Source organism: Diadema setosum, chromosome 4 (assembly GCF_964275005.1).
Source record: "Diadema setosum chromosome 4, eeDiaSeto1, whole genome shotgun sequence".
Taxonomy (NCBI): Eukaryota; Metazoa; Echinodermata; class Echinoidea; order Diadematoida; family Diadematidae; genus Diadema; species Diadema setosum.
This window is the reverse complement of record NC_092688.1, coordinates 31,606,161-31,620,008: the sequence shown is the minus strand read 5'-3', so window position 1 is coordinate 31,620,008 and position 13,848 is coordinate 31,606,161. Positions and strand designations below refer to the sequence as shown.

At 41.6% G+C, this 13,848-nt stretch overlaps 1 protein-coding gene across 1 annotated transcript in view; it reads right to left on the bottom strand.

Moving 5' to 3' along the window:
- Window positions 1-847: 847 nt before the first annotated feature.
- LOC140227136 (uncharacterized) overlaps window positions 848-13,848 on the bottom strand; it is a 28,577-nt gene continuing 15,576 nt past the window's right edge. The window contains exons 5-7 of the mRNA XM_072307570.1: window positions 5,876-6,004; window positions 2,406-2,618; window positions 848-1,692 (exon numbers count right to left, since the gene is read on the bottom strand). Coding sequence (XP_072163671.1) covers window positions 1,591-1,692; window positions 2,406-2,618; window positions 5,876-6,004 — 444 coding nt within the window. The 3' untranslated portion in view covers window positions 848-1,590. The remainder of the gene's footprint in view (window positions 1,693-2,405; window positions 2,619-5,875; window positions 6,005-13,848) is intronic.

Genomic DNA, 13,848 nt, shown 5'->3' with positions numbered 1-13,848 from the left:
TCAAAAGGCAATGAACTTTCTTCGTACATACTCTAAAAATAGAATCAGTCGACTTGCAGGCAGACATATAAGTCAAAAAGGAAATTGAAAAGCTGAAGTTACAAAAAAAAAATGTAGTCACTTAACAATCTGCGGTATGTAGTAGAAGACATCAGTCTCGTGTGAAAACAAACCACCCACACCCACAGCGTGTCACGTGGTCACGAGGTAGAATCACGTGATTCGGAATGGTATCAGAAGCGTCGTGTTTATGTCCACGTATTTCGCATACCAGCTTATCTTGTGGGAAAATCATCAAAATATCATTAGTACTGTTATATTAATTGGATATGATAGAAGAACTAGTTATGCTAATTTGGGCAAAATGTGATCATGGTCATAGGTCAGAATATTCTGCATATCGTAGATGACACTTTCCGTTTTCATTGAGTTTCCCCAATGTAGGCCTTATTTCTTTCTTACATGGTAAAGAATGTAAGATTATATCCATCCATATACTTTGAGAACCTGGTTGAGCACAGTTACCTCCCATCGCCGCAACTTATTAAAAAAAAGAGCAGATATGAACACCAACTTATATAGTCTATAAGAAATTACTTCATATCTTTTTAATGGCCACCACCAAGTTAACAGAACACTTCTATTGACCTTGTTCCCCAATAGAGATGATAGATACGTCATGATTTCATTGTAACTCATACCTGTTAACGTTCAAATATTAACTATAGTATACTCATTGACAGTTAAGACTTACGACTAAAGATTAAAGACTTAACATTATTGTTAATTTGATAACCATTTTGTTTTTATCAACACCACGACATGTGCATTTGATTTTAATCCTCGGCATCATTTTTCTGCTTTATTGGCCTTTCCATTATATTGATAAAGACAGATTCCTAAAATGACACAAACAAGCAATGCGCTATCACTGAGGTCATATAGCCAAGCAAACAAAAGTCACGTGCATTGACAGGATGATAGTGAACAAGGCGGTACGTAGCAGGGGGACAGCAGGGTAGCTGGCCCATTCAGAATATTCAGAGTATGAATATGCCTCTTTAACATTTAAGGATAGTGGTTAAAACACTTTTAAAATGTGTAGGTAAAAGTGTCAGAAAATAATGGTAATCTTGGATAATCAAGACAGATCATACCTTAGGTGAAAAAAAAGCAAACTTGCAAAATAATGAGACGAACGATATGAAATAACAATAATGATGATAAAACGAATTATAAAAAAAAACAATAACGAAAATAATACTGGTAATAGTACAAAAGTAAAACATTGTAATACTTATGGGAAGATGTCGGAGGGAGAACGTTTAGTTCCCTACATGAATAAAACTGTCTTGGCTACAGACTTGGTGTATAGAAGCAATGACATGGTATGGCGGGAAAATGTAGAAAGTAAGTTTCCCGACTGGGCGGGGTCGGGAATGGGGGCTTGGGAGAGAATCGCGAGAAAACGACGAGATAGTGTTCGTAGACATCGCAGTGTTGTAGAAGACGTCCTTTTTGCTCTGATTCCATGATTGTACTCCCGGCACTTTTTTCCCCCTCTTTTCTCTTCCCCCCGTCGCTCTGTTCCTAGTGCTGGCGGTTATAAAGTGAGTTGAGTAAGAGGGAGAGGTCTTTCAGAGATATCTCTCCGGCTTCCGGCCTAGGTCTTGGACAACCTTCAAACGTGCTCTGTCAAGCATGAAGGTGGGAGATGAGGAGGAAAAAACAACAAAAGAAAGAAAATTACAATATGTATCAACCAAAAAAAAAAAATGTAATGGAGTCGGGTTTGATGTTCCAATACAGGGCCTGCTGAACAAATAATCCTGCATGCTGCAGGCCTCATGTTTTAAAATGAGTGTATTTTTTTCAATTGTTATATAGTATGAAGAACAAACACACGAAGATACATAAATATGCGATGTAATGATTATGTCAGAAATGGCAGTCTCATATAGGGTCTTATAAGTTATACGCGATTTTCATGTCACACGCCTCACGTCACACCTGTATCCAGAGTATCACTTGAAGTGTTGTTGCTGGTACTATATTTATTATATTCCATGAAGATACATTTTTTATTTTTTTTACTTTTCTTCGTATGTTTAAATCTATGACACGTACAATGGCATCATCGTATTACGACAAATTAATGTAAGACAAAATATGGGAACTAAAAAAGGGAAAAAATTGTTCTAAATGCAGACATCAAAAGCAAACGTATACAGATTAAGAAATACAAGCTTGTCGAAGAATGTCCTTACATAGACCAAAAAGAAAAAAAAAAGAAAAAAGAAAGAAACATTCCGTTACGTCCAGTGTGGCCAAAATGTGGCACCACATTTCGCAGCATGAAAGGCTTGAAGGCAAGTAGGCTCTTCATAGACTTGCCATAGACTCACCGTGGGACATATGACGCAGTCGTTGACATCCGATACGACCTGCGCGTGGTAGAGGAGGCCGTGGTCGAACTGGCCATCCCGGCTCACGCGCCACTCAGGAGCACTGTGCGGACCGTCCCGTTTGTTGGCGTTCTCTCGCAAGAAGTTCCGGACGCGCTCCGCGTCGATGTAAGGTAGCTCTAGCTTACAGCCGTACGTCAGGACAACGAAGGGCTATACATTCGAATTTAATTCCATGAAATAGAAAGAGTTGTAGCTGTTGGTTTTTCTGAGTGCGTGTGTGTATGTGTCCGATTTATTAAACGTGATCACTAAATGCATTATTGGCAAGCATCCAATGGACCGACGGTTGTAGGTCCCCGCCAACACGGCATTATACACACGCGTACATTCTGCACTGAACTGTATAATTTATGGATTATAAAAGAAGCAGAATAATATAGAAAGATATAAAAGGATACAGAAAGTCGAATTAAATGAAAGAGGTCATGAATTTGCATTAATGAAAAGGCACAAATCTTTGTACGTACAATGTGCATTGTGTCAATTTGTGCCGAAACTCGTCAATCTTGTCTTGTTCTCGAACGCATGGTATGGTATTTAAAGGACAAGTTCACCTTCATTAACATAAGGATTCAGAGAATGCAGCAATATTAGTAGAACACATCAGTGAAAGTTTGAGGAAAATTGGACAATCGATGCAAAAGTTATGAATTTTTAAAACTTTTGTGTTGGAACCGCTGGATGAGGAGACTACTAAGGCTCGTGATGTCATATGAGTACAACAGTATTAAGAAAATGTAAAGAAAATTCAACATATTTTCACTTCTTTCGCATAATAAAAGAGCACTTGACTTGCCTCTTTCTAAAGGCAATGGGAATGATATTACCCATAACATACGAGTCAAGGGAATGTGTACTTTTTTCAAAAGATGAAATTTTGTGAAATTCTCTTTATATTTTTCTTATATTGTTGTACGCATGTGACATCATACACTGCAGTAGTCTTCTCATCCAGTGGTGACTGCACAAAAACTTCAAAAATTCATAACTTTTGAACGGATTGTCCGATTTTCCTCAAACTTTCAATGATGTGTTCTACTAATATTGCTACATTCTCTCAATCCTTATGTTAATGAAGGTGAACTTGTCCTTTAACCCATCAACTAAGAGATTTGAAAACCTCCATTGACCTTACACAGGAACCACCATGCTCCCGGAGGTGATGGGGAATAAGTAGGGCCTACTTCCGTTGCTAAATCCCTTGTAAACAGAAGTGATTCTTTCTTTGCCAATGGACCTTACTATATATTTTTACAGTCTGTGTTCCTTTAAATTTACATGTTCAAACAATTTGAATCACAGTTTACGTGACAATTTTCAGTTCATGTTATACCGTCTGAGCTTACATCAAAATAGAACAAAACATATCAAACAAGACAAAGGCGGATTATCTTATTCATTGGTTATTTTTAATGCATCACAGTAAGCGTTAACGCGTTGCTAGTAACCCCTAGGTGTGGTTATTAACCGTAGACTAATACACTGTACACCAAGTTCCAGTAGCTAGGCCTAATTGGTTTTATTTTTTTGTTGTCATATACTTGCACTGTAATCTATGTCGATAAGCTGACATTCTTCAAGATTGTAATGGTTGTGTCAGTTCCCGAAGTATAGGACTTCATCTGTCTTGCATGCTCTTACATACAGTATTACAAGAGTCCCAACCTTTGGGAAGGCCTAATAATTCACTAGTTTTGCATTCTAGTCTGGACTCTCGACAGTTCAGTGTCTTACCGAAGCTAAACGATGAGCAATGTTCCATTATCTAAACTTGATGTAGGCCTATACGAAATCTAGTATCTGAAATGTGTAATATCAAAATAAAGGGGATATGCATAAATGTTTATCTTATTACTATTATAATTTGCGCCAGTTGGCGCGTTTTGAATCCGGAATTGTCAATGATATAGAATATCACTGATTTTGCATCATGCATTTTGCGCTTGACTGTCATTGACTGCTTGGCATTTTCAAGTTGCAGGTTTGTGCACGTTGGTTTTGATATGTACAATTTTCGTGTGCGCTAACCGTCAGCATTAGGACCTGTGCTCCGTCATCATCATGTTTGTTTTTTTTTCTTCAATGACACGTAGCAGAAGCTGCAATCACGCTGCATATTACGTATCTCAGTGACGGTCATGTGTGCATGTATACTCTCTTATTTCAATATCAATTTATGCAATGGGCAACGTGCATGTATAAATCATCGTACCCGCACAAAATCATAAAGGGCTCTCTTAAAGAAAAAATAATCAAGTTGCTTCTTATAGATAGAATACAATAAATTAATGATTGAAATAAGGTCGATGACAATTTCATTTAATTAGACAAACTATATAGAAAAAGTCAGTTTTAAATTTCCACATATTTTCCACGAACAGTGATATCCGTGACAGCATAGAGCTCCATGAATGGTCACAGCAACATAATGTGTAACTATATCTAAGTTCCATAGTTATTTGGGATACTATGCGATTTGCATAAAACTTTTAATGTTCTATTTGTTTGAAATTACGTTGTTATGTCATCAAAGCGAATTAGAAGATCATGTGATAGGATGAATTTCCACTAAATAGATTTGCAAGTAAAATATCTTAGCAGCAATCAAAGCAAGAATGTGAGCGGTACACAACAAACGTAGCAATTATACGGAAAAAAAGTAATATGTTTAATTCTCAAGTGATTGGCTGTGTCAAAGAATATTTTTACAGAATTTTGAAAGGAGCGAATAGACAAATATTATGCTTGTTTTGATGGGTTTTTTTTCTTGTTGTTCTGTGTTTGTTGTTTTGTTCTTGTGCTTTGTTTTTGTTGTAAAAGTTTGTGACACGATGCAGGCCCAGCTTAGCCTTGTTAGACATTTTGCTAGATGGTATTGTTGTATAATGCTACTCAAATTTATTGCTACCCTCTTCCATTCCACTATGACGACAGGATCTGTCTCTTCACCTCCGGGTTATAGTCAATAACCTGTACCAATACTTTCATCATCCAGTGAGTCATTGACCTTCATCATCCCTTGAGTATACCAGCAGAATGTTAGAACGATCCCATTGCGACGTCACTGTATCAGACAACATCCGGCCCCCATCTCACTATCTTAATGTAGGCCCAGTATAATCAAGCCATAATTTACGACCAGGTTGGGTGAACCCAAAACATCCTGTCCTACCCCATTCAAGATGATGTATCTGCGCCTTGAGCACTCTGCAGAATGGATTTGTCGCAATATATATCATATTTTTTTTATCTGTTATTATCATTATTATTATTATTATTATTATTATTATTATTATTATTATTGTTATTGTTATCATTATTATTATTATTCTTATTATTATCATCATCATCATCATCATCATCATCATCATCATCATCATCATCATTATGACGAAAATCCTCCTTACCAAGTTTTGCGGAAGATCTCGAAACGGAGTGATGATGTGTTTGCGAAGGCAGCTCCGGGCAATTTCCTTCAGCTCCTCAATCTCCGTCAGATCGGCGCATGGGTGATAAAGGAACACAGCGGCCCCGTGCTGAGGTGGAAGTGAAGACGAGAGGAAATGGTCTTTAAAGGTCCAGTTTACCTTTGGGAGTGCTGATTTCAAAAATTTTCAAGATATCACATTTGATGCACATGTGTGAGTCTGTTGTATCACAAAACATCCTAACATATAAAATTTTTGCAATAAAGCCTATAATATGAGGAGATATCAGTGTTTTTTCTAAATAAACCGTAACTGTAGACGGTTTAATCCGGAAACATTTTTATAACTATTGTTCACATTTTGTGTATTCAACAACACTTAATACTGATTATATGTGTAAGGCGACAGACATATACCTCCTCTTGTGTCTGAATTTGTAGACTAGTCCCCCAATGCTGTTACGTGCAAGGTTAAAGTTTCTGCCAGCAGGTTCTTGACCCTCGACAGTCATTGCCCTTTTTATACGTAACTCCCCAAACAAAGACCCTTTTGATTTATAGACAGGCAGCTCGGATGGACTGGCCGGAGTGATCATAACATTAGCCAGAAACAGCCATTGTGAGTCATCCACCGTCGGATGCAAGCGGCAATGTTGAAAGCCCAAAGTGTTGATATTTAGATATACTATCCCAAACTCCAAGAGGAAACTTCCGCCAGATTTTTGTGTTATATTGAGTGGTGATGGCGTCGACTGTCTCCCAACCTGCCACACATCTGTCTTGACCACTATCCCAATGGAGCCCTCTAATGACTCGTGGTTTAAATGTCCAAGACAACTTGGTTAATTCCTGGAACATTTCTTGTATTAATCTGTCATCCCTTGTAGGCGGATCATGATACTTAGGACCAATGAGATGACTTATCCAAGATGACAATCATTTTAGGCTAATCTCAGGACCTCCCCAAAAAAATAATCATTATGGGATGGAAATATAAAGAGTAAGATTAAGATGAGGAGCGATGTGGGCGTGAAGTGAGCTGTTTTAGTGGGTGTGTTAATGAATGTGTAATGACCTATATATCCCCAGCCTTTACCCCAAATCCTGAGTGAAGAAGAAGTGTGGAGTCGAGTCGAGAAGCAGAGAGACCAGTCCCCGAGCCGCCCCGGCCGAAGTCCCAGTCCCAGCCCCAACTCCAACCCTATCTCGGCTCCCGTATTCCAGTTCCCGTTCATCTCCACTATTCATCTGTAACTTACTAATTTTTCCGAAGCTGCACATCTTTGAAATATAGTCCAAGTTTCGACTGGAAATTGAACTTGTAGTTATCAACATCAGTAACTTCCTTCGAAACCTAAGCAACGAAAATCGGACTGCTGTGAACGCCAGTAATTTCATTCGGAACAACAAAATAATACCAGTTTTGTCAACGGGACTATTTTATCAAAACTCCACGCCTTCATCAATTTAAATACATCTATTCAAAGAAGAAGAACCCCAATCGGCAACGCCCGTATTAAACCTGTATACAACGAGCAAAGGAAATCCAGCCCAGTAGATGCCTTGTTCCTGAGATGCCCCACTCCCCGAGCCGCCCCATCCCTGGAGACGCCCCATCCCTGCAGTAGACGCACCATCCCCGGAGTCGAGACACCCCATCCCTGCTGTCACCCGTGTCGTCAAAGGAGGACCTTCGCGTTCATGTTTTGTGTGCACATTTCTTCGGACATTTGGGACACTCGCGTCAAACAATAATAATAGTAAGTGGCCACACATACTAACTTCATTTCCCCACTAACTTTCCCTATCCCTTCCCCGAATAGAAACAACAAAAAGGTCAGTGTGTTTGAGAGTGTGATGTGTGTGAGAATTGATAAGCTGCCGATTGGTTATTGTACTGAAATGATCACATTTTGTTAAATAATTTATACCAACCTGTCTGTCATTGATATTTCACGCCTGGGTGGCGGGTGAATAAAGTTGATTATTGTGATCCCAAATTAATTTCCACAAACTGTTTTATTTGACTGTATTTAACTAATTAATTAAATTCTTAATCATTCTCCTTTTTTTGGTGGTTTATTTGTTAACTCGACCCTCACCTCGGTAGTGGCGAGCTAACAGACCTAAACTTAGCCACATACCGTGAGTCTGAACTCCCAATAATTCTTGGCGAGGTAAGGCGAGTGAGGGGGTGCGAGACGGAACTCCAGACCTTCAGTGCGTCATCAGCACGATGCTCTACTTTTGAATTTGTTTTAGGAAGTTTAAACCCTTGAAGCCCCAATTTTTTTTTTTATTCAAAATTTCCCCCAAAGACCCAGCGACTATTTTGCTTTATTTTGATCACCCAGGCATGAGATATAGGTAATGTTTCTGTTTGGTAATTATGATTGATGTCTAATGAAGTCGTGATTTGTGATTGGCTTACTGTTACAGTTTTTCATAGTGCTTTAATCAGAACATTAATGTTAGTGTCTTCACAGTCTTATTTAATTTAAGCTATCAATATTTCTCACTGGATTCAGAGGAGTGATTGCTGACAGAATATTATCTTATATGTGAACAGCATATTATTATTAGTAACAGACTGCTCCTACTTTTCCCTAATTTGAATATCAAATTTCTCCAGCTTTCTCGCTTTAATTACCTGAAGTTTGAGTTTGTGTTTGCGTGTTGCTCAACAAAATTTAAGGACGCATGACAGTATAATTTTGTATGGTACTGATGTGCGTAAGCATTTGGAAGGCATGACAGCATAACTTTGTTTGGGAAACAATTTGTATGGCTGTGGCGTGCTATGAAATGAAGTGTGTCATTCGTACTACCTGCTGAACTCCATGCATTGTATGTCGTGGTGATGATTTTTCATCATACTTGTCTGTGAATTTATTTATATCTTGTGGTGATTTGAGTGAGTGAGGGAGTAGGTTTCACTTGCTAATTCCGATAATATAATTATCTATTTGCTTGTTGGCATATTTTGATTTTCTTTTTGTAGTCTTGTTGTCTAGACATTATGGCTGCTTTGCAAGGGGATTGTGTTATTCTAGTCCGTAAGCTTAACCCCCAAACTACCGAGGAGACATTGAAAACTCATTTAGGTACGGTAGGTGAGGCAATTCGCATAGTATTTGGGAAGGATTCCCTGACTGGGGAGCCCACTGGAAATGCCCACTGTGCATTTGCAAACAAGAGTGTAGCAGCTGAGGTGGTGGCTAAATTAAATGGTAAGAAATTGGAAGGCAATGAGTTAGAAGTGATGGGAGTGCCCAAATCCCACCTAGTACTTAAGGTTGAAGTCCCAATTGATCCAGAGCCCCCACGTAACCCTATGTCCCAGTCCCAAACGATAATTCAGAGTCCCCTGAAACTATCCCTGTTCTCGGGGGAGTCCAAACCTAAGGGGGGAGAAGTCTCTTTTGAGGTGTGGAGGCAAGAAATTGAATGCCTCAAATTAGAAGAAGGATGCAGCCCTGCCTCCCTTGCTAGATTAGTGCGTCGCTGCCTAAGAGGAGAGGCAGGCCAATTAATTTTAAATATGGGGGTGGACGCAAAGGTGGAAGAAATTGTTCAGAAGTTAGACGGCTTTTATGGAACAGTAGAGTCTGGTGCTGTACTACTCCAACAGCTCTACTCCACAAAACAGAACCCAGGGGAAAACGTCACTGCATACAGTGCACGGTTACAACTTGCAGTAGACAAAGCGGAACAGAGGGGTGGCCTGTCGCCTTCTGCTAAGGATGAAACCTTGCGTGTAGTTTTTTGGAAGGGGTTATCAAATGAGGCGATAAAACAGGCCGTCCGCCACAAGTATGATGCTGTGAAATCCTTTGATGAACTTGTTAGAGCGTCCAGATTGGTCGAACAGGAGGCACAAGACTTCTGTAACTTCCACTCTACCCCCCAACACCCCCGCCCCAGAGTAGGTGCCCATGCTACCCAAGCTCAAAGGCCAAAAGAAAACCACCCTGAGTTAGAAAAGGAAATCAGGGAACTCCGGGAGAAATTACAAGAAATGGAATTAGCTAGTCATGGATCCCAATTGCAATCAATGCGCCCCCGTGCCCCAAATGGACCCTGCTATAATTGTGGCCGTCTTGGCCACTATGCTCGAGAATGTAATGCCCCGAGAAGGAGACCCCAATTTCAGCCACCCCACCCCCACCCCCACCCCTCCTTTGCTCCACCCATGGAATCCATCCCTCCCCTAATGTCTCAACCGGCAAACTCTGACTACCCTTTAAACAGGAACGGGCCTCTGCCACGGGGCGGGCAGTAGGCCACGTTGGTACTCACAAGGCAACCACACAGGGCCCCCCTAAACAAATCGTAGACAAAATGGTAGGTACAGCTAATGAGGCAGTCGCTATCATTAATGGAAATAGGTGTAAATGTCTTCTAGATACTGGATCACAAATCACTACCTTGTCAAAATCGTTCTATGAGTCACATTTCCCCAGAATCCCACTACGCAGTCTCGATGATTTTCTTCGAGTTGAGGGTGCAAATGGTCAACCTGTTCCATATTTAGGTTATGTTGAACTTTCAATTCGTCTCCCAGGTTCTCTCCCAAGCCCTGATTTTGACATAGATGCCCCAGTTTTGATTGTGCAAGATACCCCATACAACAGGGAAGTCCCTTTGTGTGTAGGTACGAATGTGATTCAAATTTGTGTTGAACGAGGTGTGTTGATGTTTGGGGAAAACTTTGTGACGGATCAACAAACTGACCGGGTGTGGCGATTAGTATACCAGTGCATGCAGTTACCAGTAGGTGTGAACCCAAAAGGTAAAATAGGGGTAGTTAGGAGTGCAGCCAAGCGCGCAGTTAGGATTCCTCCCAAACAGGCCATAATCCTAGATGGGGAAGCCCCTCTCCCAGCTGCAGGCAGAGCTTATGACGTAATAGTAGAGCCTAGGACACCAAATAGACTACCGCTTGGTGTTCAAGTTGATCAGAATGTTATCAGGATAACAAAAGAAAACCAAAAGGCTAGAAGGGTCCCAGTCTTAGTACAAAACCAGTCAGACAGTCCTGTGTGGATCTATCGTAACATGATATTTGGTGAAATGTATCTGTGCGATGTTGAGGGTACAATTAATGTCAATTCGCAATCTATCAATGGCCAGGACGTAGGAAGTAGGGATGGGATTGTAGAAGGGCTAGATTTTTCTAACTCCCCTGCATCACCTGAAGATGTTGAGCGTGTCACTCGAGTAATTAGCAATTACCCACATGCGTTCAGCCAGTCAGACATTGATTTAGGCCATAGCGACATAATTGAGCACACAATCCCTCTCACTGATTCCCAACCTTTCAGAGAGAGATACCGACGCATACCCCCCTCGATGTATGCCGAGGTACGAGAACACCTCCAATCAATGCACAAGGCAAATGTCATCCGAGAGTCCTTTTCCCCTTATGCCAGCCCCGTGGTTCTTGTAAGGAAAAAGGATGGCTCACTCAGATTCTGTATAGACTTTCGGAAACTAAATGGAAAGACAATTCGAGACTCGTATGCCTTACCACGGATTGATGAGACATTGCAAATGATGCAGGGAGCAAAGTGGTTTAGCTCACTGGATCTCAAATCCGGGTATTGGCAGCTAGAAATAGCCGAAAAAGACAAACACAAAACAGCATTTGTCTTACCCCCTCCTTTGGGATTGTGGGAGTGTAATCGGATGCCGTTTGGCTTGTGCAATGCGCCAAGCACATTTCAGCGCGCCATGGAAAAGTGTTTGGGGGACCTCAATCACACCTCCTGCGTCGTCTACCTAGACGACATAATCGTGTTTGGTAAGACAGTTGAGGAACACGTATCTAGACTAGAAGCTGTAATACAACGTCTTGCTGAGCACGGTTTCAAGCTAAAAGCATCAAAATGTAAGCTTCTCCAGACCCGAGTGAAATACCTCGGACACATTCTCTCGGCTGAGGGAATTGAAACCGATCCCGACAAAACTGAATCAGTTCGAAATTGGCCTACCCCACAAAACGTAAAGGAACTGCGATCTTGTCTCGGCCTAGCTAGCTATTATCGCAAATTCATCCCAAATCTCTCCAAAATAGCTAGTCCTTTGCATGAACTTCTCGGAGGCCCCAAGCGCAGAAGGGGCAAGACCAAATTCTCCCGTCCCCCCGTAGCACCACCATGGGTCTGGAGCAAGAGGCATAGTGATGCTTTTCAGCAAATTAAAGACCACTTGACTAGCCCACCTGTGCTTCAGTATGCAGATTTCTCAAAACCATTCATTCTGCATACGGATGCCAGTACACAAGGTTTAGGCGCAGCCCTATACCAAGTAGACGAGGAAGGCAGAGAGAGGGTAATTGCCTATGGTAGCCGGACACTCAATCCCAGCGAACGAAATTGCCCTGCCCATAAGTTAGAATTTTTGGCTCTTAAATGGGCTGTGACAGAGAAATTTCACGACTTCTTGTATGGAAATAAAGTCCATGTTGTCACCGATAATAATCCCCTCACGTACGTCCTCACCACTGCCAAACTGGATGCTGCAGGGCACCGTTGGCTAGCGGCTCTTGGAAATTATGATTTGACCATAGCATATCGCTCCGGCCGAATGAACGTAGATGCAGATGCCCTCTCCCGCCGACCTCTGTCTGAGTCACCCGACCCCACCCCTCCAATTAGCGGGGAAGCCCCTATCGGTAAGGACACAGTACAGGCTGTAATAGACTATGCGTTGCATGTAGATGTAGAGAATAGCCCCTTCGTTGAACTCGTACACCAGGGCAGTACTTGCACTGGCGAAGCGTCCCATGAACTAAGTAATGTCAATGAGCCCAAGTTCCCCAGTGAGCCACCAAACTGGGCCCAGGAACAGAGGGAAGACCCTGTAATTAGTAAAGTAATTAATTACATAGCTAGTGGAGTTTGCCCCCCAACTAGGATCCGTAAGAAAGAATCCCAAGAAGTAAACATGTTGCTGCGTGAATGGGACGGATTAGTTTTGAGAGAAGGTGTGTTGTATCGACGGAGAGTGGTCGAAGGGAAAGAGTTGTTTCAGTTAGTTCTCCCCCGTAAATTCCGCTGGTTAGCTATAGAGTCCCTACATGACGAAATGGGCCACCTTGGAGTAGAGAGAACTACTGATCTCGTCCGAAGTAGGTTTTACTGGCCCCACCTAGGTCGTGATGTAAAACAGTACATCATAACATGTGGTCGATGTGTCAGGAGGAAGGGCGTCCTAAACTCACGTAACACTGCCCCCATGGTCAATATCAAAACCACGCGCCCCCTCGAACTCGTTTGCATGGACTTTTTGACACTGGAAGAGTCCAAAGGAGGGTATAGTAACATATTAGTAATAACTGATCACTTCACCCGCTATTCCGTTGCCGTCCCAACCCGCAATCAGACTGCAAATACCACTGCAAAGGCCCTTTTTGATAACTTTTTGGTACATTATGGTTTCCCTGAACGCCTGCATTCTGACCAGGGACGAAATTTTGAGTCAGATGTAATTCACAATTTGTGCAAATTGGTTGGAATCCAGAAATCGAGAACTACCCCATACCACCCCCAGGGAAATGGCAGTTGCGAGCGAATGAATCGGGCACTGCTGAGTATGCTTGGGACATTAACGGAGGACAAGAAAAGTGACTGGAAGTCACATGTAGCTCCCATGATCCATGCATACAACTGTACCAAACATGACGTTACTGGGTTTTCTCCCTTTTATCTCATGTTTGGGAGACATCCCCGCCTCCCCATTGACATGTACTTAGGCTTAGATGTACGAGATAATCAGTCACATAATGCCCCCGATTATGTCTCGAGTCTGCGCGAGAGACTAGATTACGCGTACCGACTAGTCTCCGAGCGTGATGATCAAGCTGGTGTTAGGAATAAGGCCTTATACGATAGAAGACTGAAGGAGAATAAAATCCAAGTCGGAGACCGAGTTCTAATCAGAAATGTTGGC